This window comes from Phalacrocorax aristotelis, chromosome 7 (assembly GCF_949628215.1).
Source record: "Phalacrocorax aristotelis chromosome 7, bGulAri2.1, whole genome shotgun sequence".
NCBI classification, from domain to species: domain Eukaryota; kingdom Metazoa; phylum Chordata; class Aves; order Suliformes; family Phalacrocoracidae; genus Phalacrocorax; species Phalacrocorax aristotelis.
In genome coordinates, this window is record NC_134282.1 from 24,395,774 (window position 1) to 24,421,873 (window position 26,100).

General features: G+C 37.2%; 1 protein-coding gene across 25 annotated transcripts in view; it reads left to right on the forward strand.

The window, feature by feature from the left end:
* Positions 1-26,100, forward strand: part of PER2 (period circadian regulator 2) — a 52,998-nt gene that overhangs the window by 5,299 nt on the left and 21,599 nt on the right. For 3 of the 25 annotated variants that reach the window (XM_075099301.1, XM_075099299.1, XM_075099305.1), the window contains exons 2-13: positions 3,561-3,617; positions 4,650-4,711; positions 6,831-6,991; positions 12,277-12,378; positions 13,817-14,084; positions 14,633-14,701; positions 17,820-17,974; positions 18,493-18,614; positions 20,244-20,445; positions 22,036-22,087; positions 23,437-23,579; positions 23,908-23,986. In XM_075099301.1, the coding sequence (XP_074955402.1) occupies positions 13,828-14,084; positions 14,633-14,701; positions 17,820-17,974; positions 18,493-18,614; positions 20,244-20,445; positions 22,036-22,087; positions 23,437-23,579; positions 23,908-23,986 (1,079 nt within the window). In that variant the 5' untranslated portion in view covers positions 3,561-3,617; positions 4,650-4,711; positions 6,831-6,991; positions 12,277-12,378; positions 13,817-13,827. Of the gene's footprint in view, positions 1-3,560; positions 3,618-4,649; positions 4,712-5,311; positions 6,992-12,276; positions 12,379-13,610; positions 14,085-14,632; positions 14,702-15,187; positions 15,276-17,819; positions 17,975-18,492; positions 18,615-20,243; positions 20,446-22,035; positions 22,088-23,436; positions 23,580-23,907; positions 23,987-26,100 lie in introns of those variants that run through there. The other 22 variants (XM_075099296.1, XM_075099295.1, XM_075099304.1 and 19 more) reach the window with 11 other exon arrangements.

The window sequence follows — 26,100 nt, forward strand, 5'->3', positions numbered from 1 at the left end:
ACTTTGCTTGTTAGGGCGTAAGAAGTGAGGCTAAATTTACCTTCCTTGAGATATATAATCATGAAGTATGATTTCCCTTTTTCCTTCATTTTCTCCCAACAGAAAGCAAAACCTTATTGGGGGTGCTGAAGGGGTAAAGAATCAACGTGCTGTTTACATGACAAGTGGACTAAAATACACAGAGAGCACATTTCTTGGGGCAAGAGTATGAGGTTATTCTGCAGACTCTGTGCGCAGGTTGCAGAAGTTCAGTGCAAGCAGTACCGATGTTCATCCTGAAAAGATGTGATAGTGGGAAAGAGCTCATTTGTATCAAAATGTTTGGGAAAGACTTTGGGGTTTTGCTTCTGGCTGGTTTTGAGTGTCCTGTGGTAATTCTTAATGCTTGATTTTTCTTATAGGTAGGATAGCTAGAGATTTCCTTTTAGAAACAGAACTGGCCTTTTAAAAGTAGAACCAAAGTGTTGTGGTTTAACCCTAGCCTGCAACTAAGCACCACACAGCCGCTCGCTCACTACCTCCTGGTGGAATGGAGGAGAGAATCAGAAGGGTAACAGTGAGAAAACTCATGGGTTGAGGTAAAGACAGTTTAATAGGTAACGCAAAACAAGGAATTCCTTAACTTCATGTCGGCAGGCAGGTGCTCAGCCATCTCCAGGAAAGCAGGGCTCCATCATGTGTAACAGTTACTTGGGAAGAGAAATACCATCACTCCAAATGTCCCTCCCCCCTCCTCCTTCTTTCCCCAGCTCTATATGCTGAGCATGATGCCATACGGTATGGGATATCCCTGTGGTCAGTTGGGGTAGCTGTCCCAGTTGTCCCCTTCCAACTCCTTATGCACCCCCAGCCCCCTCACTGGGGGGGGTGGGGTGTGGGGGGTGTGTGTGAGGCAGAAAAGGCCTTGACTCTGTGTAAGCACTGCTCAGCTGTAACAAAAACATCCCTGCATTATCAAAGCTGTTTCCAGAAATCCAAAACATAGCCCCATACTAGCTACCATGAAGAAATTTAACTCTATCCCAGTCAAAACCAGCACAAAAGCTATACTGCCTTTCAGACATCCTGTCCTAAAACAGAGGCACTTCACAGTTAAATAACACCTGCGATTTTTCATAATTGAAGCTTAGGGAGACAAGATGAAGTGGTGAGGCTGTCCTCTACTTCTCTTTTTTGTTGGTTTTACTTCCTTTGCTCCTTATTCCTTGCAGCTTTTTTGTCTTAGTATGGTTTTTGTGCTTGACTTTATTACATGTAATTTTATGTTTCTGCTACTTAGTTTCTTTAATTGTGCAAAGGTATTCAGTATATAAAGCACATCTTTGATATCGGTTACATCTCCACCATGGGTTCCTCTGTGACTTGGGCTCTTATTTCTTGGTACTAGTGTAGCCAACACAGGACAAGTACCTTGTGTTTGTTAGATTGCCATGCTTTGTGGAGTGTATTACTGATGTGGTGGGGGCCATATTAGTAATAGACAGAATTTATTTGGCATTAAGTCTTCCAGAATGGGACTTTAATTCTGGCTGAAATCTTTAACTGGATATGTACTGCAGTGATGTCTAAAGAGCACCATTAGCCTGGAAATACAATGCCCCATGGTGAAGTTCTGCCCCCTTTTTTTTAAGGGAGGGGAGCAGTAGGCATTCATATATACTGTTTAATGGAGATGTCAACAAATATTAAAGTTGAAATGTGGTGTTGTAGATACTTTAGATATTTTTTTTGCCTATAATAAAGGTGACATATATGACTGCAATGTGGGATGTGATAACTTTCCCCTCCTTTCTGTGACAGCACTTCCTCAAATGTATCATTTTTGTTACTTTGTTCAAAAAGGACAAGAGTTGACATATGCAGATATTAGAGTTCTGACTACTGTTCTTCTGCTTAATTTTTCCAGCTCCACTCAGGAAGAGAATGGCATTTTCTGTTTTCAAAGAAAATCAAATGTCTTTTTAAATTCACACTTAATACAGAGAATTTTAGTTCACCTTTAAGAAAGTACCTATTGTAAGACTGGAAGGAAGGATGTCTAGAAATTAGTATGGGGCAGGTAAAGGGGACTCTGTTTAGCTTCTTCACAAGATGTCTTGGCACAGGCTGCAACAATCTTACCTGTCAGTGGTGTATGTCTGTGCTCACTTTTTCTTAATGGAAAATGCCCAACCTGTTGGCATTTAAACTTAGCTCTGGGCCATGGCTTATTATTCAAGGTGAAGGAATGAACTGAAGAGAGACATTTTCTGTTGGCTCTTGGGGATGATCGGTCTGGATCCACTGTGGAGACTTGAGCTCAGGTGGTGGGCTTAGCAGAACAAGGAATAATTACCTGAAATGATAAAATAAGCCTTGTTTCTAGTCTCGTAGAAAAGAGAACAATTCCTGCTAAATGATGGAGTAGCAGCTCTGTCTGCATTTTGGTGGGGGAGAAGGGGAGATTACTTTGGTACTTGGCTTCTTATAGTTACAGCAAAGCAAATGATGAGTTGGGAGCTGGCCCAGGTTGGTCAGCACAGCATAGATTGACCCTCCACAAGGTGAACTTGATAAGTTCAACAATGCGCAGGTACCGTGCTAGTCATAGTAACACTGAATTGACTTTGTCCTGTTATCTCAGGCAAACTTTTTACTCTATGGGGAGAATAGGCAACTTTAAAAACAGCACCACCTATCTAAAACTGGAAGGAAATTAAATAATAGCAGTACTGTGGGTGCTTCAGGAATAGAAGTGACTGGTGACATAAGCTTAGGTCCATTTAGGAACCATCACTTGAGGATTGAGGGCATTTATCTTTTTCCTGTTTGGCACTCTGGGGTATAGCTAAGGAAGCTTCTTTCTGTGTTTTTTTTTTTTTCTTTTGTTTCTTTTAAACAGATATAAGTAAAAGAAGCATAAGTTCTAGTAAGCTGGGAATAGCTTTTGCTTTAAGAATGCATACTTGTGTTTTGGAATATGGAACTAGTCTTGGTCATGATGTCAATACTTTGACTAAGCTGAATTAGCTCTCTGGAGAGTTTTTCATCTGCTAAGGCTAAATTGGAATTTGTATTTCGGTGGTGAAATGTTCTAAGACTGTAATCTCTGGAAGAGGAAGCATAAATTGAATTCTAATATGCGATCCCAAATTTTATACTAGATAATACTCATTCCTTAGCTTGGATGGTCTCAGATGAGTGAATGGCTGATTTTTGAAGCACACTGTGTTGATATCTGTATTATCTAAACAATGTTCTAGCAATATATGAAGACCATGGAGATGGAATTTTGGGGGTTTTCTTATGTTTGTAAGCGGAATAGAACTCAGTGAAGAGTTATTCTGTGCATTGCTCAAGGAACCAATTTAGAATTTAGGTTACAATAAGAGTAAATATTTTTATCAGTAAATTTCTTGCATTACCTCTCATTTTGTATTTGTAGTCTTCATAGCTTTCTTCATCTGTGGAATGCGTATTTTACACTATTGGACTTGTATTGCATTATTAAATGGACTTGATTTATGTTTCGTAAATAATTTCTCATCTTATAAAACTTAGTGTGGTTTTTTTCTTAATAGGAATATATTGATGACACTTTCAGATTTGGAAAGATCGTGATTAGTACATTCATTAAGGTGAGTGTCTTATAAATCATTTCCTTGGGGACAGTATAATATTAATTCTTTCTCAGTGAGTCTGAAGTGATATTTTGTTGTTGTTGCTGGTTTGGATGCTTCATTTGAGCTGTAATGTCAGAATGCTGAAAAATAAAATATTCAGGGCATTAAATTTTTAAAGACCTGTTGTGCTAATAATGAAGACCATGGAAATGGTGTGGCTTCTCTAAGTCTTCAGGAAACTTAATGAAATTTAATGTAGTGTCCAGTACCAGTGCTACATCTGTATTGCTTGCTGTGCAGAATTTAATTAATAACTTAGTCTTTTGATTGCTCTTGCAGGTGTTTTAAGAAATTTTAATGATGGGGAAAATTCTGGAGTCCATAAAATGAAGCAGCTAATGTTACTCAGATAATCGGGATGGTAGCTCAGGAGGAGAAAGTGTTATGCTTCTAAGCTTTGATTTAGAAAGCAGGTCATAGCTTCCAACAGCATTTTTTGGTCAGTTGTGCTCTACTTTTCAACAGGCTGATACTGTTCTAATCTCTGTTTGAGAAGTTGAACGCACGGCATCAGAGATACTGACTTATGTGTGTTTGTTTGATATGTGAGAAGCTGATGACAAAAAAAAAAAGCTTATTACAACTCGGGTGGGATGTGTGATGGATTAAGGAAGCAGAATAGACAGTATTATGGAAACATTTTGAAAGAGAATAAAAGTTGATGGTTATTGCATCAAAAAAAAGGAAACAGCTAAGAGTTTAAAGGAGAATGGTACAGGCGTGTCATCTGTGATGCAGACAATTTATCCAAGTGGTTTTGTTACGTGTGATCTGATGATGGGACAATATTGGCCCAAGACAGGAAAGGGAAGGATAACAGTGCTGGATAGTACTGTAATATTCCAATACAGATGAAACTGTAACAGATTTTGAGGATTAATACTATAGTGTCTGATTAGTCAAAAAGATTGGAAAAAATACTGTTTTTTCTATGGCTACAAAATGTGATCTGAATAGGTTCTTAAAGCTGCAACATTCTCTTTTCAGTGCTGCAGGTGTGACTTCAGTTCTCTACAGAAAGTTAACTTACTTGGGATCCTATAATACAGGTGTGTTCCCTAAAGCAGCTGTTCATTCTTTTCTAATAGTTGAAGTCTTCTGTGCTTAGAATAGATATATCTCAGCATTGAAGGAAATGTTGTCACAAGTTCTATATTCTTTCTATATTGATCAAATTAGACTTCCTTCTCTGGAAAAGACTTTCCTGACATGCCATACATGGATGAACTCTCTTAGTTCTTTAGATTTGGGCATATTCAGTTACCTGTACATTCCCTCCAATAAATAATAGAAGACTAGAGATTAGATTTGACTGCTTTGAATTCTGCTCAAACTGATAAAATGCCTGGTTTGAATGACTTGTATTTAGATTCAAATAAAAATCTTTTTGGCTTAAATTTGTCTTAGCTTTTAGTTAGATTGCAGAAAGACTTACCATGAGAATTTTAAGTAGTTTACAAGGACTCTTTTTTCTTAATGTCTTCCTAAACGCATTAAGTAGATGAAGGCAATATTATACCCAGATAAAATGGTATATGCTGCTCCTGTGAATATCATCTTCAAACCTAGACTTTGTTAAACTTCTTAAATTTTTTTTAATCTATGAAAATGTCACGATGGAGGACATAAAATTAGAGAAGTGTTATGTCACTTCATAAATAGGCAAGACCTCGTGGTTAATTTCACGTAGATATTAATTAGTTAAGGTAGAAACTTAACTCCATTAAGGTAATATAGATCACAGGGAGATGAGTTAATGTTCTTTAAACCAAGATTTAAATAGTGCTGAAAGACATTCCACATTTTCAGTGTCCAAGCTAAAAATAGCAAAATCTACAAGTAGCTCCAGATAAGGCAATTTCCAACACTTCTCATGGTCAGGGATACAGAGCTTATAATTTAAATTCTGTTTTATCAGTTTATGATAAAGATGGAGGCAAAACATTAAAGAACCAATGTACACAGATTTGTATCATAATCTAAGACTTGTAGAACTCATATCAGCTTTGGGACATTATGCAGAATGAAACGTTCTGAATAAATCCTTCCTTAAGTCTGGCCAACACAAATGTACTTTTAACAGTTGGTAGACGTGCATCATTTTAAATTAAGGCATGTTAACATGGGCTGTCTTCCAAAATGGTTAGCTTGGGATCTGAACACTGTTCCAAATTCTTGTTACAAATGTTCCTTCTGCATATTCAAATGAAACACTTAAAGTGATGTAATTGTTTGCCACAAAAATGTTGATCTTCTGAACTTCTGATTTTTATTTTACTGTTTCTTTGTTAGGTGGTAGTGGCATGTGGCAATAGACTTTGTTTCCTAGATTTAATAGGAGAGTTTTCAGATTTTCTTTTTTCTGCATAAATTCCCGGTGTCTTTGTTGGGAAACTGTTTTTCTTAGGAAGAATAATAGTGTGGATGGACTTTGTTAGTACAGACTTCTGAACCTTTTTTTTTTTTTTGTCCCCTCTTAACTGTGAGGGTGAGTACTGGAACAGATTGCCGAGAGAGGCTGTGGAATCTCTGCCCTTGGAGAGATTCAGAAGTCATCTGGTGGTGGTCCTGGGCAGCCTGTTCTAGGTGACTCTGCCTGAACATGGGGTTTGAAACAGATGACCTCCAGAGGTCTCTTTTGACCTCAGCAATTCTGTGATTCTGTGAATTGCAATTTTATAACTGCCTAGTAAACTCCTTAATGCTCATACCAAGCCTACAGCGATGTAGATGAGTTCAGGTCAGATGTTAAAATGGTATTCTAACCAAATTTCTTAAGCACTTGGAGCGCCTCTTGACTACATCAGGCATTTTGCTCTATTATCTGCTGGAGAGGTTGGCCCTTCATTCTTGGTGAATGTGTACATAGTCTGCATGGGCTGTCACACTATGCATGTACATGGTACGATACCATACTGATAGTGAATTGGAAAGGTTATTTTATCTATTGTGGAAGATTGTTATTTTAAAGCTCTATAAGACCTTACTGTAGACCAGAAGTGTTTAAAATGCAAATTTGTATCTGATTCCGCTGCTGAATGACTGTTTCATGTTTAACTAACATTTGTCTGCATAGGCATGGCCTAACTATGAGCATCTCTCTGGTATCTCTTTGAAGAGGACACTGTTGGGGGGCCCAGGTATTTCTTTTATATTTTATAGTTGTAGAGGTGTCCGGACTCTGTAATGGTCAAAGATTTCCAGTAGAAGAGGATGAGACAAGAATTAAATGCATGTGGGAGACACTGGACCTAGGCACTTGATCCTTTTGGTGCTAATTGGGAGGGAGCTTGATAAACACTTTTACCAACTTTTCATAGCAAAAACAGGTAAGAAACATGCATAATTGTTATGATTCATGTTAGTAGAAAGATGCTTTCGCCTCACCCCCCTAGAGTCTGTGCAGAAAATATATTGTTCTGTGTTTGTTCTATCTTAGACCTGATTTCAGTCATATGTATGCTCATTCAGAACTATTTTTGGGGTATAAACTGGGAGTTACCTGATTGGAAGCTAAGACATTTTTAGTCTAAAACCATACTTATTCTTAAGTTGAGATTTGGAATCTTCTGCTTGGAAGCATCCTTGATATAGGTGTAAGGGCCCTGGCCTGGTGCTTGTGCTGACCCCTTCTTGTACAGGTGCTGCTATAAATTCAGGGTGGCACTTGGATGGCTCTGGACCAAGGCAATGTCTTGGTCAGTTCCTCTGTAAAGTGGCAGCTGTAAGCAGTGGTTAATTAGGATAACCTTTATAAAGATATTACTAACTTTTATTTTTAAGTAACAGCCATGTGTTCAGGATTCTGTTGAACTGAAAGGTGAATCCTTAACAACAAATTGTAAAACTAACGCTGTGAAGTTCAGATTTTTATGGAAGCACTTTTGATATTCTAGATGATGTTGATAATTTTATTGACCTAAGTAGAAAATTCTGACTTACACCTAATTTCTTTTTAAGAAAAAGAGCAAAACTTGTTTATGATGACTTGCAGTGAGATGAGGAATCTATTTTAAAAACAAGTCATTTGTTTATTCAAAAAGTCTTGCAGGAAATTGGTAAGCATCTTTTGTTAGTTTTTCTTATAGTGAAGGCCAAGAATATGGCCATATTTCTGTCTTTTTTTTTCCTTCCTAGAAAGTGTCCTAGTGAAGGTATTCCGTTAATTTTTCTGTCTCTTGCCACAAAAAGAGTAAGCTCTCGGTGTTATTGCTGATGAAGTATTAATCCATGAAGTTAGACAAGTCACTTCTTGGATTATCATTTGTTTTTCAACATTTTTTCCCAACGTTTTGCTACTACCAACCAATTAATTATTTTTTAATTGCACAGGGAGAATGCATTCATTGTAGATGTTAATTTTCAATTTTCTCTAAAATTGCGTGGCAAGATTAAATCCTTGCTAGCTATTTGTCATACAAATGAGGTCACTTTTACCGTTTTGCAAAGCAATCATCCAGAAGATGTAGAAACTCTTCTTGCTGATAAGATCTTCAGTAAACTTGAATCTTGACTATTAGGAGTGTCTCCTATTGGTGCTAGTACATTTAAGAGTCCCCAGATGTTCACATGTCTAAAATATAGTAAAAAACTGTGGTGTGCCCCTTGCTTCATTTGTGAATATTGATAAGTTCATGTTAGTTGCAAATTTAGATTCAGATCTTCAGATGTTCTCCTCTTGCTCAGTTCTCGGATTAGATAATTTTCATTCTGAGTTTTTTTGTTATTATTATTTAAATGCCAGTACTAGACACAATACTTCTTGTGTGAAAAGAAATCTGGAAAAAATCTGTTCTCTGAATGTAACCAGATCTTTGTTGAAACAAGATTTTTGAATTTAAATGCCATAGTTTCAAAAGAAATTTGCCTCCTTGGTGTCCTGCAGCACTTACGAGAGTTTTTCAGAAGCATAAAAGCATTATCTCTTCAAGTGTTTGTCCACACAAATTTTGGCGTGTTTTTCTGGGAACACTAAAGTTCAGGCTGTTTCCTTTGTCTTACTGCAGGGTAAAGGGGCTTCTGTAGCTAATGAATAACCGGAAGACGTTTTTAGCGCATCTAACCTGGCATATTAATGCCTGCATTTGTCCTTAGTGTTCAGTGGAAGTATGTTGCCTTTTCAATACGCTGCATCAAGATCTAGTCTTTGCCAGAGGGACTTTGGGAGGCTTTTCTCTGCCTAGAAGTGTTCAACGTTTTTGTGAGCCAGTTGCCTTAAAATCAAGCTTAACTGGTGCCAATTTAAGATTAAAAAGAAGTTTTTATTTACAGAGTCAAAATAGACAACTTCCCCTAAAAGTTTTGAAAGATGTAGCGGAAAATAAAGGAAAAATTGGCTTAGTGTATTTCTCTCAAGATCAGCCCTAAAAGAGCTCTTCCTCTGTTTCCATGTGACTGTCTGCATTTGCTTACTGAACTTGGTACGAGATGCAATTACCTTCCTCAAACTGAGGTAACAGGAGAGCGCCTCAGACTGGGAAAGCATGCTAGCTTTTACCTTTTCATTCTTGTTTGCTTATTGATTGGAAATTTATTCAAGCATGTAAGTGGGAGGAATAGGTACAGTTTACTATGGCATTTTGACTGAGATTAGCTCCAGTGTTAGTCTGTCTGGGATGACTGACCCTCTGTGCTCCTGAAGTATTTGCATGGTGCTTGCGTATGCATGCAGATGTTCCACTTAAGGTCTTCCTCTGTCTGAGCGTGAAGTCCAGCCAGATGCAGCAGTTCTTAGCTAAAATTACAGGCACAGAGCATGGTGTAGGGTAATTGCCAGTCTGTTCTTTTTTCACAGTTATTCCATTCTCTTTGTAGAAAATGTTTCCAGACTTACGCCTTATATTAACATTGCTACTTTGGGTATCTTGGGCTTTTTATTTATCAGAAAAACTCTTGTTTTAGAAACTCTTCTCTTCCATCTTTCCCCAGAAGCTCTTGGAAGTCTATCATAGTATTTTTCTTGTTCATTCTTTCTTATTCTTCCTGTATTCCTTACACTGGTACGTGCGTCTGGTACTGAAGTTTTGGAGATTTTGAAACAGAAGACGTTTTGTGCAAGACTGACTTTCAGTGACATTAATCTTCCAGTCCTGCCTAAGAACACCGTTCTACCTCAAGGAGCTGAACCAGCTCTTCTCAAAATAGACTTTTAAAAAGGTCAAACTTGTATCTTCTCTGCTACTGGGATACTCTTTTCTTTGCTTCTGTCACCATTGTCCTTGGGCTCCAAATTGTAGTCACTGTAATGTGGTTATGTAGCTACTGTGTAGATACTTTCTGTGGGCAAAGCTGCAGAAGCACAGGCATGTTGCTAGTTTGAGACAGAAGTAATACAACTTAAGGGTTTCCTGACACAAGTTTCTGCCAGGTGTCAAGAGGAAGAAAACTCACATGGTATCTCATATAGGCCAGTACCTATTTCTTTTCTGTTGGTGACTCTCTTAATTTTAATTCATTCCTTAAAATAATTTTTAAAACCCTGAAATCTTGACTGTCATTGAATTACTCAGCTCTTATTCAAGGAGGCACAGGAAACTCCTCAAAAGCCATTGGACAGCTTATATATGTATTGGGAATGATTCCCTGCCACCTAAGGAAGCACTATTGAAGTTTGCTACAGATACCTGGAAGAAGCTAGCCTAAGTGTCAGGGAAAGAAGGGAGGAGATGAGACAATAGATGGTATTTGGAGGTGGAAAAAATTACTCATTAGTGGTTTAACAGCTGAGAACTTCAAACTGTAAGACTCTGCATGCTACCTATGGCACAATTTCATTGACTCTTAAACTTCCACAGATCACAGAAAAGACTTTGGGGAAATAATTTTCCAAGGAAAGGTGATTACAAAAAAGTAGTTGCAGACAACTCTTGAGGCTGAAAATACCATGGCACATGTATCACTTTGGCTTCAGAATTCAAGAGAATAGGTTTCACAAGCATAAAGACTGAAATACAGAATGCTAGGATTCAGAGTAGGAAAGCTGTCGTACAATCATTGCTCTTCCCATAAATAGCACAATTTTCCTGAAACCTGCATTACTATAATATTGGGCTAATTACCTTTAGAGAATTTAGGACTACCCTAAGAGTATGTCTTCGAGCAGTTCATGCTTATGAACCTGTCAGCAATGATTTATGTAGTTTTCTTTAAGGGATTTCAAGTATAGCATCCCAAAGTTTGGGGTTGGTGTTTGGTTTGGTGTGTGTTGTTTTTGGTGGGTTTTTTGTTTTGTTTGTTTTGGTGTGTGTTTGGTTGTTTTGAGACAGCTTTTTCCCCTACATCTAAAGAAATCATGTTAACATAGTTTACTAGCAGATAATGTTTCAGTTATAGCAGTATGTTTTTTATCTTGATCTAAAGCTCTTTCTAAGTAGCATTTGGTCAGAAAAACAGAAGAAACCTCCTATTTTAGGCACATAATACAGTATGAGGGATGTTGAATCTCACCTTAAATTCCTACATCAGACCTCCTCTTCAGGAGATGCCGTGGCTGTCCTTTTTCCAAAAGCTTCATTTTAATCATGATGGGGTTAACTTGTGTAGTTTTATTGCACATAAAGCATTTATTTGAAGGGGACAAAAGGCTGTAGATGATCTCCAAGGTTACCTTTAACTTTCACAGGGAAGGTAAAAAGCCATCCCATTGCTAGCCGAGTAGCTTGCTGGAGTACCTTTACTCATTGAATCCTATATAGAACTTTATAACCTCAGTGCCTTCTGCAAACTAATAGTACAGATGTCCCATGAGAAGTGGCTTCTTGAAAGTGGGTTCAGTTATTTAACGAGACAGGTGCTCTTATTTCTCCAATACTTGAAGTAGCGGTAAGAGCATTTCCTGGGTGAGAATAGACGAACACATTTATAAAAAGCTCCTTACCTATACAGTAACAGGAGGTTTGTCTCATGTGCTGTCCGTATAGGTATTTCTCAGTGCCATGTTCTATATTCATTCTTCTGAGCCCTTTAACGTTTTCAGTCACTATTGAACAAAATGAGTCGTGGCTAGCCCTGCATTGTTGAGCACAGGCCATGATACTGCAGATGGTATCACAGGTGTCACAAACCAGTAAGGCTCATTAGGAGCATGCGTGGTAGAGTGGACTATATACAGGCACAGAACTTCATTAAAATATCTAGCTAGGTAAGGCAAGTGAAAGTGTGAGCTCTGTCTACCAGAGAGATAAAATCAGAGATGAACTGTCTGAGCTAGTTAATCATTGGCCACCAGAATATGTGCCATTGTGAAATAATAGTAGAGTTTCATCTAAGAGTAAATATTCTCGTATTGCATGTTCCAGTTATGTAATTTTAAGATAGAAGTGACTTAGTCCTGAAAAAACTTAGAGCTACTGAAGTGTGATTTACTATCTGTATACTACTGCTCAATATAACAGCGTATCAGAATGTCTATTTAGTCTGGATTAGAGTACATGCAAAAGTGGAATAGCCGTATATTTTACTCTATCCAGAGAGGGTTTTTTATTACTACCTAAAATGAAGTACTAGTGAATAATCTTGTAACAAAAAAAAAAGTCATTTATTTAGATTTGTATACCATTACTGAGAGCTTAAATAAATGTCCTTAAACTACACTTCCTCTTTCAAATGAAAACAGATATCTTGCATATTACTTTGGCCAAACGAGGAGACGAGTAGTATTCTCTTCTGAAAAACTCAAAATAAATGTAAAATGTCTGGAAAAACAGCAATTAGGAGGGTAAGAGAATAGTTTCAATTTTTTGGGGGGGAGGGGTGGAGGGGGTGGGGAGTAGGATCATAGTGTGTTTTAAATTAATATTAAAGTTTATATCTTCTGTTCCAGGCTTTCTAAAACAAAACAAATACATGTATGTATTTGTGTTTAAAAGGAAGCTGCTGCAGTTAATATTAGCAAAACTTAGTTGCAGATTTTTTCGTTGACTTTGTTATTCAAGTTAGAGGCTTATTAGTCAACAATTGTAATCTTCAATATTTCAAAGGAACAAATATGGTTCTGTTGTTTTAAAAACATCCTTTTTTTCTTTTGTCCTGATGATGACTTACATTATTCAGAGAATCTTAGTTCATGGTTTTGCAGTATTGTTGTCTCTGTGGGCTGCTGAAATAGACGAGGAAATGAGTCAGATTAAATATCTTTACGAATAAAGTTGAACTGCTCTCTAGTAATTCTTCTTTGATGGCTCTTCAGCGTTAGTTTGCTCTTAATTTACTTCCATGTACACTCTGATTTTAAGCCTGGTACATTAGAGTTTGCTTTAAAAGCAGGGAATTTTTTTTGTTTAGTTTTAAGCTTACTTCTCTAAACAATGGAGATTTTTTTTTTTGCTCTGAATTAGTAATAAGCAATAGATAAAATTAGACTCAGACTTATCTGTGTCTTAGAATTTTTGTTGTTGATAAATAGGTGGGTTTGTGCACTTAGTTTTGCTGTTCCTGTTGTATGTTCAGTCTGCCTACCTATGTGGCTCTTGTATAAAGAAAGAAATGAATAATTAGTCAAAATGGCAGAACTGATCTTAAAAGAAAAAAATCAAGGCTATGTATTTAAAAAAAACAACCGAACAAAACAAAAACACCACACACACACCCCACCCCCAAAATCCCAAACAACCTCCAGACCAACTAAGGAATACTCTGATGTCAGTAAAATTGTCAAGTATTAAGTAGGAGATTAGAAAACAACTGAATATTAAAAGTCTAAAGGAGTTTTTCATGTTTATTTCACTCCCTCTTTTTGTGTGGGCTTTTACTAAAAAATAAATACCTTTTCCACGATAAAACACTGTTAAGTTTGCAACTATATTTAAATGAATATTTTCACTGTTCAAATGCTGAATATACTAACTGTGAATATCACTTTTAATTTCATCTGTCAGTGAGAATTCCATTTGTCAGCAAAGGCAAACAAGAAAATGAATTTTGTTTTTTCTTCCTTCCCTTCTTCCTCAGATTTGTGGGTCTGTACTTCCAAACAGAATTTGTACAGAGAGAAATTCTGAATATGGCTTGATTTGCTCTTGATCTTGGCAGTGTTTCTAATGAGTGTCCCATGGACTTTATCAAGTTCAGAGGGTTCTACTCTAGCACTGAGGAGCAGAACCCTGAGCAGCAAGCTGGTATCAGTGAAAACATTTCTTTGTCATTCTCTTTAAAAGAGCAACAGAAAATGAGTGATTATTCTGGACTTGCAAATAACCATAGCCAGATGATTGCTGAAGATTCAGAAATTCAGACAAAGCCTGAACATTCTCATGAAGTTCTTCAGGAAGATATTGAAATGAGCAGTGGATCCAGTGGAAATGACTTCAGTGGAAATGACACAAATGAAAACTACTCGAGTGGGCATGATTCTCATGGCCATGAATCTGATGAAAATGGGAAAGAGTCAGCAATGCTCATGGAATCTTCAGACTGTCACAAAAGGTAGTAGCTAATATTAAATAAACTGCATTTTTATTTTTGTCACTGAAGGCTTTTTCCATTTGAATCTCATTTATGAATAACAACTATGGTATAAAGCCTATCTTCAGATTGAAGCTGAGTGTTCTTCTCCACCAGTTAACTTGTACTTTTGTATATTATAATTTGTAAAGAGATCTCTAGTGTTCTTTGGACCCAGCTTAGTTTCGATCTTTATTCTCATCATTGTGTTTCATTGGCCTTATTTATATATTTTCTTTGACTGTATATGTGTCAGTCTGTTTTTATGCATAAGGATGCAACTGTGCTATTTTAGTCTTTCTAAATAATAGCTTAGTGTACAGAGCAAAGCTTCAGTAAGAAGAGCCTTCATGGACAAATGTGTAATAGTTATAGTTTCCATTTGTTGTACCAGGCAGCAGCTTTTAAAGTGGTGGGGTTTTTTTTCCTAGATAGCCAGTCATTAATAGGAAAATATAAAGCTAAAATGAACTAAAACTTGTTTGTTAGGTTTACTAATATTAACCTCTTCCTATCTTTCCTTCTTCTAGTTCAAGCTCAAATGCGTTTAGTCTGATGATTGCAAACTCTGAACACAATCAGTCTAGCAGTGGATGCAGGTAAATTAATGTGCATATATTTACAGTAATTTGCATGCATGTAATGCTAAATTCTGAAAACTAGTGTTGTGGTTTTGGTGGTGGTTTTTTTTCTTTTGTTTTGTTTTTGGCTAGACCTGGAGGAGTGCACAAGAAGTCCTCTCTTTGATTCTCTTCCTGTCCATAATCAGTAGCATGTCCTATTAACCACATGGTTGAATTAGAGCTTTTTTTTTGCTGTTCCATGCAAGTTATGCAATGACTCAAGTCATTTTACTTTGTTTTGATTTGGTAGCTTAACTCTGTAATTTTTGTGGTTCACTTTGAATATTGTTTCAGCTCTAGTGGGTTTTTTGGTGGGTTTTTTTGTTGTTGTTTTGGGGGGTTTTAAGCTTTTCTTTAAACTTTCTGCTCTTTAGAATTTAGTCTGAAGTCCTTGCCTGATAGTAGTGTTTTAACATCAGAACTCACCCACTGAGTTGGATGTGTTCTGATGTCCAGCAGCCATATCATCTGCCTCTCCTGTGTTCCATTCGCCAGGATTCAAGCCTCAAGTCTATAAGGATAAACCAACATCAGCTGCAGGAATCCCCCTGTATGAACTCTGCTTCTGACCCTGATAGCCTTGAGAAACCTGGTGGCATTGAAGGCTCAAATCTGGACACTTCAGAGTGCCCTACTGTACTTGTTGGGTTTTTTTAAGTCAGATTCTGATCAGGAGACAAAAACCTGGTCCTGAGCAGATCAAGGATATCTAGCTATAGCATACTGATGTTAAGACCCCTATCGATATCGATACCTACCTGAAAGTGTTTCTACCTGATGCAGTTCCTAGAGAAGTGGTAAATTAAAATTACCCCTTTGCACCATTTGGTGCTTGATGAACTTACTGTCTGTGTCTGCCTTGCAGGCACCTGGAGATCTTGTTCCATGCTGTATTTTCAAGTGGCAGTTGTGTTCTGGAGTTGATGTTGCTTAGTATCAAAGACAGTGAGCCAAATGCAGTTCTTAATCTTTCTTTCCCATTGATTCTGTTTTCTTCACTGCAAGATTTTTGGGGGTTACTTGTTACAGTTTTCCTGATACCTTTTATTTTAAATTTCATTAATAGCTCTCTGCTCAGCAATAAATAGGGGTACAGTGTTTTCCCCAGATGCCAGGCACAGTGCTAGAGGGTTACAGAGCAGAACCTGATCATCTGGGAATGGGAGACTGAGGATATCTAGAGAAGGATCCATAAAGAAAAGACTGATATAGGCTGATTATCTGTAAGTTTAGTCTTTCATTCAAAGACTAGTGGGCTTTGGGTTCAATATCAGCACCAACCAACTACTTAGTTTAATATCTGTAGGTACCTTTCCAGTTCATTGTCTACATAAAGCGGAATGGAAACTCCTATCTTTATAAAACTTATTCTGCCATGTGCAAGTCAAGCCTCTTCTGTGGTTGGCTGCTGTGCTTGACATTACTGATCTTCGGAAAAACATTTTTGTTTTGTATAACTTAGAGAAGACAAGTCGCCTTGAAAAATATTTGCAGCTGCTGTAGGCTAATTTGGGAAGGTTTCCTTTCTTGCAAAAGAGTGACTGCTCTCATGAAGAATACTTGGAGGGTACAAAAACAGCAGTATGCTCAGATATTTCATAATCTTCCCCTCTCTCTTCCTCCTTACTGCAAGTGTAGAGGGTTTTTCTGTTAACAAGGCCCTGTTTGATTGTATCGGTCCAAACTGTCAAGCCACATTGTAGATGTGATTTTAATATACAATGTGAACACAATGTTTCCCAAGGGAGTACTATAGTCTTTTGTCTTATCCCTTGCCATTATTTCTCAGTACAAAATGACCACTGATTAAGTGAATGCTATGTTTCTCCTAGTAGCTTGTGATGTAAACAAGAACAATGAACATTCTTTAGTACAAGCCAGCTTTGTCACTTTCCAAGCATTTTTGGTGAAATGCACCCAACACCTGTCAGATGATTGATCTACCTGAAGAACTTTTCAAACTTTCCAGAAAAATGTTCTGGAGTTCTCTTGAAAATTACCTGGAAGCTGAAGCCACTTTACTGAGCAGTTTCAGACAGGGTAGTGCAGTTGCTAAGAGTACTGTTTCTACAGTGGTTCTTAGGGTAACTTCTTAGAGACTACCAGTCATGACAATCAGGTGGTAAGAGAAGACAGTCCTTTTGATGGGAAAGAACATATTTTTAGGAAGGTTTAAAAAACCTCTAGAATCCTTGTGATTGTTGTGACTGATTAGCTTTTCAAATCTACTCCAATGAGAAAGACAAGGTGATTTTTTCATTTTAACTGCTTCCTACCCACTTGCCACCCATCTTTGTCATCGTCCCCCTCCCCTCCCTTACCTGCTTTTCTCTTCCTTTTTGATTTTATCAGCAGCTCTTAATAATGGGGAGACATATCAGAAACTGCAAAGGGAGGAGATAATTTTCTGGTGTTGGCACTGGTGATCTCTGTAGTTTGACCTTCTACACTGAGACAGCACTTCTGAATGTGCACCTGAGAAATGTGAATGCAATTTCTGTCTCCACCCTCCTGATTCTTTACCGTACCTATTTACTCAGGTTTCCTTATCTTATATAATGTATTGCCGTGCTTAACTGGGATACGATGTTCCAAGGATTTCTCCATTTGTTTTGTTAACTTGATGCTCTCCCACTGCCATTCCCTTTTCAGGGACCTTTCTTATGAGAACCTGCTCAAACAGGAGGTGAAGACTTGAATGGACCTCCTGCTTCTCTTCTTTGAAGTCCATGAACATTTCTAGGAGTTTGAATTTGAAAGGAACTAAGGAAAATACCACTAAAAAGGGAGGAGGGAGACTGTGGCAAAAAAAAAAATTCTCTGGTGCTTGTGTATATGTACTGTTGCACATACACAGTACATTTTATAGTAAGACTTCAGGTGGTGGTAAATCTTTAATTTTAAATTATTCTAGCTTATTTAAGAATTATTGTAAACTCTGAATGTTGATACTAAGTACTGGAAAAGTTAATGTGGCTAGCTATGCAAATTTAGGTACATGACAAGTGTCAGAGTATATTTGGACTTCTGTGAGGATGGTGTGTCACATCAAGCATTCAAGTGACGTTTTATTTATTTGTCTTTACTCTTACAGTAGTGAGCAGTCCACTAAAGCCAAAACACAAAAGGAATTGCTGAAAACATTACAAGAGCTGAAAGCTCACCTTCCTTCTGAAAAGAAAATTAAAGGCAAATCTAGTGTCCTAACAACATTGAAATATGCCCTGAAAAGCATTAAACAAGTTAAAGGTAATCAAGTATGACACTACCTAGATAATGCTAACTTGGGTAAAATTAAACATTTAAAATAGGAATTTAGATGTGGCTGTTGGTGTAAAGCTAAGTTTATTAAGTTTGAAAAGCTCTCTAAACAGATGTTTTCATGGTGTTCCCATTTGTTGGCTCTGTTAACTTGTGTTCCTTTGGGAGTTAAAGCAGCTTTCTAGATGCTTGATATTTTACTGTTATTTGTTGAGTTAGAAAATGAATTTGAAAACAATTAACAATTTACAATTTCTTACTATTTGAACTGTTAAACAGACCAAAATGTATGATCATGCATATATGGGTATATTAAGATGGGTGAATTTATTTGGGTTCCTGATGAGGAAGCTCTATCAAGGAAAAACTAATTTGGAATAGTACATAGATTTCCCAACTGTCCATTCTGTGCTGCTGCCAAAAAAGGTTTGGTCCATTTACTGCTTCCAGGCTTGATGTTTATTGATGAGATTTTTAACTCTAAGTTGTTTACTGTTCTCATGTAGCCAATGAGGAGTATTACCAATTGTTGATGATTAATGAATCCCAGCCTGCTGGACTCAATGTGTCATCTTACACAGTGGAAGAAGTTGAGACTATAACCTCAGAATACATAATGAAAAATGCGGTGAGTGTGTTGATCCAGCTCAGAGTGTCTTGAAAATATTTTCTAGAACTGGAATTCTCAGGCATGTTGTCTTTTTACAAGCTATGAGTTTGGTAGCTAGGCCAATAAGCTGAAGAAAAGCTGGCTTTTGCCTTCCAGGGGATGTTGAGTAGAAATTCTGAGCCTTTGCAGACTTTGCCAGTAACAGCTTGATCTGAGGTTTTATTTTTCTGTCAGTTAAGTGGGAAATAAGTAGTCTAAACTCATTGGTCCCGAGTTTTACTGCATGCTTAGGGACAATGGTGTGACATATCTCAGCATTCATGTGATATAATGCACTGTGAGACATCAATAGCTTTCATTTTAGGACACCTGCTAAAGTTGGAGGGTAACTCCTTCCAAATTTTAGTCAAGGCACACTGTGGATTGTTTCAGCTTATCCTTATCTGTAGGGGTTATTTCATGTTTCATCAGTTCTTTGTGTTAGTGTGACTGGAAAGTGGTGTAAGTGTTGGAATCGCTGTTTGTTGTGTTCTCTTCTGTGGTATTTTAGTTTTTGTAACTGGTATAGGCTTACTCTGTGATCCAGTGGTAACTGTGCCTTCTTGGCTAGAAAACTACACTGATGATCATCAGCTGTTCTTCTTAGCAGTAAAATGATAGTCTGAATGATTTTTTAATTACTTATTTTTCACGTTCCCAGTGTTTTAGGGATATATTATGGAGTCTTCAAAAAATAATTGCATTAGACGTACCTTATTAGACTACGTTCCACTGTTTTTTGTTTTGGGTTGGTTTTTTTTTTCCCCCTGAAGCCTCTGCCTGAATGTGTGAAGTTCGGAAATCAATAAAATAATGGCATGATGGGGGATGTTCCCTAGCTTGAAGTAGGTGGGTTTTGTTGTATCTATGAATAGTAGAGGTTGCCTACAGGGTAAAATAAATAGGAAGTGTGGAGGGCAACTGAGAATTTGGGCCAAATATCATAAACATTGTTCAACTGACCTGAAGCATTTGAGTTTGTGAAACCAGTGTTCTGATGACAGCTCTCTAAGTTTGTGTTTAGTGTTAAGAGGATCGAGCACTAAAGGTTATGATGCAGGAAACTCTTCTGCGTCAAGAAGAAAAACAATGTGAAATGATATGAGTGTGCGTATGGTTGTGTGGGATTTTTTTCCACCTGTGTACTCATTATTTTACCAAGTGGTTTGGAGTGTTTTTTTCATTTTACAGTGTATGGACAAGGTAACATGAACAGCCTTTCACGAAACAGTTGAATATCATAAATGTAAAATATGCCTGTAACAAGCACAAGGAAAATGAGCAGTTTTGTAGCTGGAAGCTCTTTAATTCTTAACTTGTAAATTCATTCTGCATGCTAAAATTTTAGGCAATGATACCTAAGGCTTGTAACCCGGTAAGAGGCTAGTGTATTATCTTACTGCAGAGTTCAAAAATTGTACTGTCAGTGTCTACTTCATAAGCAGATTAATTTTATTGCTCCCTAAACAGATAAGGCTTGACACTATTTCCTTGATTTTTATTTTGGATTTATTAATGCGTTTGTGTCTTAAGTGTTTTTCTAAGAAATACATACTAGATTGAAGAATGTTTTAAACTGTCTAAATAATTTGAGATTTTTGCTTTTAGGATATGTTTGCTGTAGCTGTTTCTTTGATTACTGGGAAAATTTTGTACATCTCTGATCAAGCTGCTTCTATTCTCCGCTGTAAAAGGGGTTATTTTAAAAATGCCAAATTTGTGGAGTTCTTGGCGCCTCAGGATGTCAGTGTGTTCTATACTTCTACTACCCCATACAGATTACCATCATGGAATATTTGCAATAGAGCTGGTGAGTGGTCTCAACAGCAAATATTTTTCTGATCTTCTTTCAGTCATGCAAATGCAAATATTTGAACTGATTTTTAATATCCTTCCATCCTTCTCCATCGTTTTTTGAGGGTATAATACAGATGCATTATTAGAGCATCTCTGGACAATACTAGATGTATAACACACTTGTATAATCAGCAAGGCTCCTCTGTTGGCTGAAAGTCTTCTGGATGTCATTGTTAATCGGTTTTTGTGCCCCTTTCATCCAAATGATAAATGAAAACAAAGTCGGTATTCCTGCTGAAGAGTGGGTTTGCTTTCCACTTTTACTAGCAATCAGGTGACTGCAGTTTTTCTTTAAAATTTTTTTTTTTTTCCACATATAAGGATGGTAATATTCTGCCTCCTTGCTTTAAAAATGGTTATGATTTGAATACTGGACACTTTGATTACAGTGTAGAAAGATGTACTTCAACTACCATCACTGTGCATTCACCAAGTGTAATCCTATCTCTATTGTTTTAGCCTTAGAGAAATGATGCTAGGTGTGCTAATGGTGAAGAATCAAATGTCTTAGGGCACTTGCTATTTGTTTGTGGGAGGATTGTTTTACTAGTATAGCTATGGCTGTTAGGAATTGAGAAACAGCTGCCAACTATTTTAACCAAACACTTTGAATTTCAAGGTCTGCTCTAAATGTTTGAGGTTCTAATCCATTGTATACTAAGTCTATTAAGTTAAGTCAGAGTGTGAACCATATTTAATCTGAAAAATCAATTGGCAATAAATATATACTAGGTAATGCACACATAAAGCAGACTGGAAGGGACCTTGTGAGGTCTCTAGTCCAACCTGCTCAAAACAGGGTCAATGGTGAATTCTGGCCATGTGATCCTAATTGCAAATATTACTTAGTTGTGCAGGGTTTTTTTTCTGAAACACTTTCTGTAGTTTCATTATGCTTGTGTATAGCTTCAAAATTCAAAAATGCGGTAAGTGGAACTATGCACACTAGCCCATGTATCTGACTGTAATATCCAAAAGTATTGCGCACCGAGGCTTTTGAAAGACCAGAGTTTGGTTTGAAAATCAGTCTGTGGCTTCTGTGGAAAAAGAGGGAAACAGGCTTAAAAGAGGGAAGTAGGCTTAAAAGGTGAGAGAAAGCCCTCATGACAAATACTATTTTTGTTTGTTTTTGGTGGTGGGTGGTGGTGGTGAAGTGGATCTGATGATCTACCTGTCCTAGTGCCTTTCTAGGCAAAAGGTCAAATTTTGGGGTCCCAGAAAATCAAATGTTGGTCAATACTATAGAGTACAGTGGGAAAGCTAATAAGAGTAAACAGCTCAAACTGGCAAACTGTTTAGATATGTTTTTGGCAAAAGGCTTAACAAGCAAGCAGCTGTGATTCAGACACCAGCCTGAGAATCTGAGAGGTATTCAGATTTAGTTGCTTATGAAGTGCATTGTTCAGCAAATACATATGGGGACTTCAGGGAATATAAACTTTTTAAAGAATTCAGCCTTTATCACTTAAGGAAAAATTGTTTTAAATATCATAATCTTGTGGTAATTTGTAACTTGTTATGAAACATGTTTTAATATTTCTAGAGTCTTCCACCCAGGATTGCATGGAAGAGAAATCTTTTTTCTGTCGCATCAGGTAAGACAACGATATTATAAAGCTTAGTGTTACATTATGAAACCATGCATTACAAAAGTATTTGATTTTTATAAGAACCATATGGTATGTAACATCCTTACTTTTCCATAATGCGAATGTAAGGCAAAACACATGCATGTTCTCTAGTTGATTAACTCCTAGAAGTTACAGAGAAAACTGCAAATTGATTTTAGGAAGTTGCATCTTTGGTCAATATTCACATGATTAACTTCTTTGCACTATAAGGGAAGTTGATATATCTCCTACTGCTATGGAAAGTCTTCATGTTAACTGAACTGTTCTATTCAGCGCCTGCTACAAAGTCTCTTTCATTCTAGAAGACTAGTGTCTAATCTTAAATTTGTCTCAGATGTCCCGTAGAGAAAGATACATGAGGGTAACTTGACTTGTCTCTTTTGCAGTTACTTGATGACACAGTTCATTTGGTTTTGCTTTTCTTCCTTCTTTTCATGCCCCCACTCCCTTTAGTTGGTTTTATTTAGGAAATGCTTGTAACTTATTCTGTGTTCTTTCATGTGTAGTTTGGTTTCTTGCTGTTTCTTGCCTCCCTGGTAGCATTTCTGAAAACAAAAATTGTGGGTCCTATTTCTTAATCACTTAATAATTTAAGGTACAAGTAAACTTTAAACAAACTAGAGACAATGCACTGCTCTAGATGTGCTGTAAAAGTACTGCTAGTGTAGACTTATTGTAGACATTTTTTGTCCAACTAACATTGGTTCCAAAAGCTTTAGTTTTATAAAGCTGAGTTGGTATAAATTTAACTATAACTGAATTTTTTTGTTACTGTGTGAATGGTTGTTATTTTCATTATTATGCTTTGGATTCTTATTAAGTAAACAACTGTTACTGTAGGTAAGAATTTCTGAGTCATCTCTTGAAGATGGGGTAAATATTGAGTAGAAGGAGGTATTTATGTTAACTGAGATGATATAGTGGTCTTCCTAGCATACAACTATAAATTCATCCCTTTGAAGGATATAATGACACAGATCAAGTTGTTTTGTTGATCCAATAATCTTAATCTATCATAGGAGGTGTGTTTTTCTTTTTCCATCCAATTTCCTTTTAAAGCAATTGTGGATCTTTTTATTTCAGGCAGTAGAGAGGCTATGTATTCTTTCTTGCAGTTGGTATGCAAAGGATGCCATCAGAATTAGCATCTCTTTTAGTAAAAAAAAAATAAATTCAGAAAACTAAAATCTTAGGTGCTATTTTAAGAGCTATCGTGCAGTCCTTGTGTCACGAGGAAATTACGATAGATAAATTAAAGCTTTGTTTAGTGTAAGATGAATCTGTTGCAATAATTAACTCTCTTCAATTATTAGTGCGGGAAAGGAGCGTGAAAACGAGATATGCTATCACCCATTTCGGATGACTCCTTACCTTATCAAAGTGCAAGATCCAGAAATAGCAGAGGACCAGCTTTGCTGTGTGTTGCTTGCAGAAAAAGTACATTCCGGTTATGAAGGTAATCCTTTGAATGCACAAAGACTAGTTTGGTTTCCTGAAAGTAAGGACTGATCTGTATTCTGCTACAGGAATTTCTATGCAGTGTAGCACAGTTGAATTCCAGCCTAAGAAAGCCAGCCACATGAGTTACTGTCAGTGTTGTTAAAGTGAAAGATGATTGGTTTTGTCCTCTGCCCTTGCTGAGAGGCTGTGAGCTAGCAAGCTACTTTCCTATATGCTCTTAGACTGTTAGACTTTACTCAATATTTAATAGAAATATGTAGCTTGAAGTATTTTATGTATGCAAAAAAACCCCACCTGTTAATCTGCTTTTATTTTTCTCTTAGCACCCAGAATTCCTCCTGACAAAAGAATTTTTACGACTACGCACACCCCGACCTGTTTGTTCCAGGATGTAGATGAAAGGTAACTTAAATATTATTTTTCAATGTACTGATAAGCAAGCTGTCCAGTATCTTTACAAGTATTTTTAGGATTTGATATATCTGTGTAGGGTTAAATTATGTAACTACTGAAGAGTGTTTAACCCAAGAAAAGTACATGCCCCGACTTCCATGAAGCATGACAACACATTAGACCACGGTTATTTAAGTGGAAAACTATTTGCTTGCTAACAACTTGTTCTTCCATTTTCTTTCCATCTGGGGCAAATGTAGACATAAATTCAATGAATGAAACTCATGGTCAGGAAAATTCCTGTGCTAACAATCATTACCTGTATGAGGTTATCTTTCTTAAGTTTGATCCAATTAATAACAAACAATATGCTGCTGTCACTTTCTGCTGGCCCAGATACAACTAGAGGGGGTCTTTTAAATGCAATGTTAGATCTTAAATAAATAAAAAAAATTGTGTTCTCAGTTCAACCTATAGTCTTTATAGTTCTTGCTGTTGTATGTATGCAAAAACTGCTCAAATTCTGCTGGCTGAACACTTCACATTGCTTTGACAATCTTGGAAGCTGATTAGAGTAAGTATTCACGTTTCAGGGTAGAACCAAATATGCTGCCTATGATCTTAAAGCATACACAGAGGCTCAGGAGCTAATGTGTAACCCAAGCTTTCTTTTAGTCTTCTGGATTGCTTTTGCTTGGGGCCTTTCAAAGGATGGTTAGGTGATGAGAACATGAGGTCTATGAAAAGAAAGGAAGATGCTCCTTCAGAGTTAGGAGTGTACTTGGCTGAGGAGGAGACAATAATCTCAACAAGCTTTTAAGAACAGGGATGTGCTTCAGAATATTGTAGTGTTTTGAAGACTTGACTGGACAAGAGAACTCACTTGTTCCTGAGTTGAAAACACAGGCTACCATTTTCCTCTCTTTCTCTTCCCTTGTTTTACTTGATATTTTTTTCATGAAGGTTTCTGATGTGCTCTATGTGGGATTTTATTTTGAGGATGTGACTTCTGAGATTCTCCTCTCATCTTGGTTTTAAACATTCTAAGAATGCTAAAATTTTCTTTGTAGGTCTAGATGGGGGAGGATGTCTGCAGATAACATAGCAGTGTAATGGACAATTTTGGATTTCTGTGGTATCTTTTGGGTGGGAATCTTCTTGTTTCTGTAGAAACACGCTGTTCTTGGCAAAATCTTTAACTGCAGCAGAAGAGTGAGGAACTGGGGGAAAGGAGGTTATTTGGAGGTTTGGCTAAGCTGAGTCAGTAAGGTTAAAAAAAAAAATTACTATTTGACTTCCCAGATGGTTTATCTGCAGAGAGGTCATGCACATCAGCATTACTGCAGTGCACATGTTCTTTATTGAATGAGAATTGCAAAAGGTAGCTATTGGATATTACAATGAAGATGACAATGGCTAATCAGTGAGTATAAGTTTGGACTTCAAGGCACAGCTATTTTTTGCTAACTTATGCAGCCATTGTGGCTTTAGCGTGAAGAGTTCCTGCGGGATACAAGACAATGTAATGCTGACAAACTGTTTTTCCATGGAATGATTTATACTGTCTTTCTAAACAGCTTAAGTTGACAAAAGAACTAGTTAGTCCAGTACAGTTCTGTCCTCTTAATGGATTTTTCTCTGTCCCTCATTCCCACACATACTCCAAGCCAATTGCAACTTTGCAGGGTGGGTCTGTATTTTCAAATAGGCTAATGGCACGATGTAAAGCTTCCCTTCCTCCATGCACCCCCAGCTCATTTATTTCCAGTAGTCACTTAACAGAAATGGCAGGATTACTGAATGGAGAGTTTGCCCTTATTCTTGGGTTTGGGTGGAGAGAGTACAGTAGATGCCTTCTCTATGACTACTATGGAAGCTTCCTTCCTGGTAGTCTGGTGTTACCACTTATTCTCAAATATCACTTCTGAACATTCGCAGTGAGGTTTGATTATATCTTGGCCTAATATTAGGACTTTGCTTCGTTTACTTCTGTTCTTGTGATCTGCATGGTTGATTTTGCCTTTAATTATTTAACTCCTGAGAGCATTGGCAGCCAGATGAATGTTTACCAAGATCATAGAATGGTTTGGGTGGGAAGGGACCTTTAGAGGTCATCTAGTCCA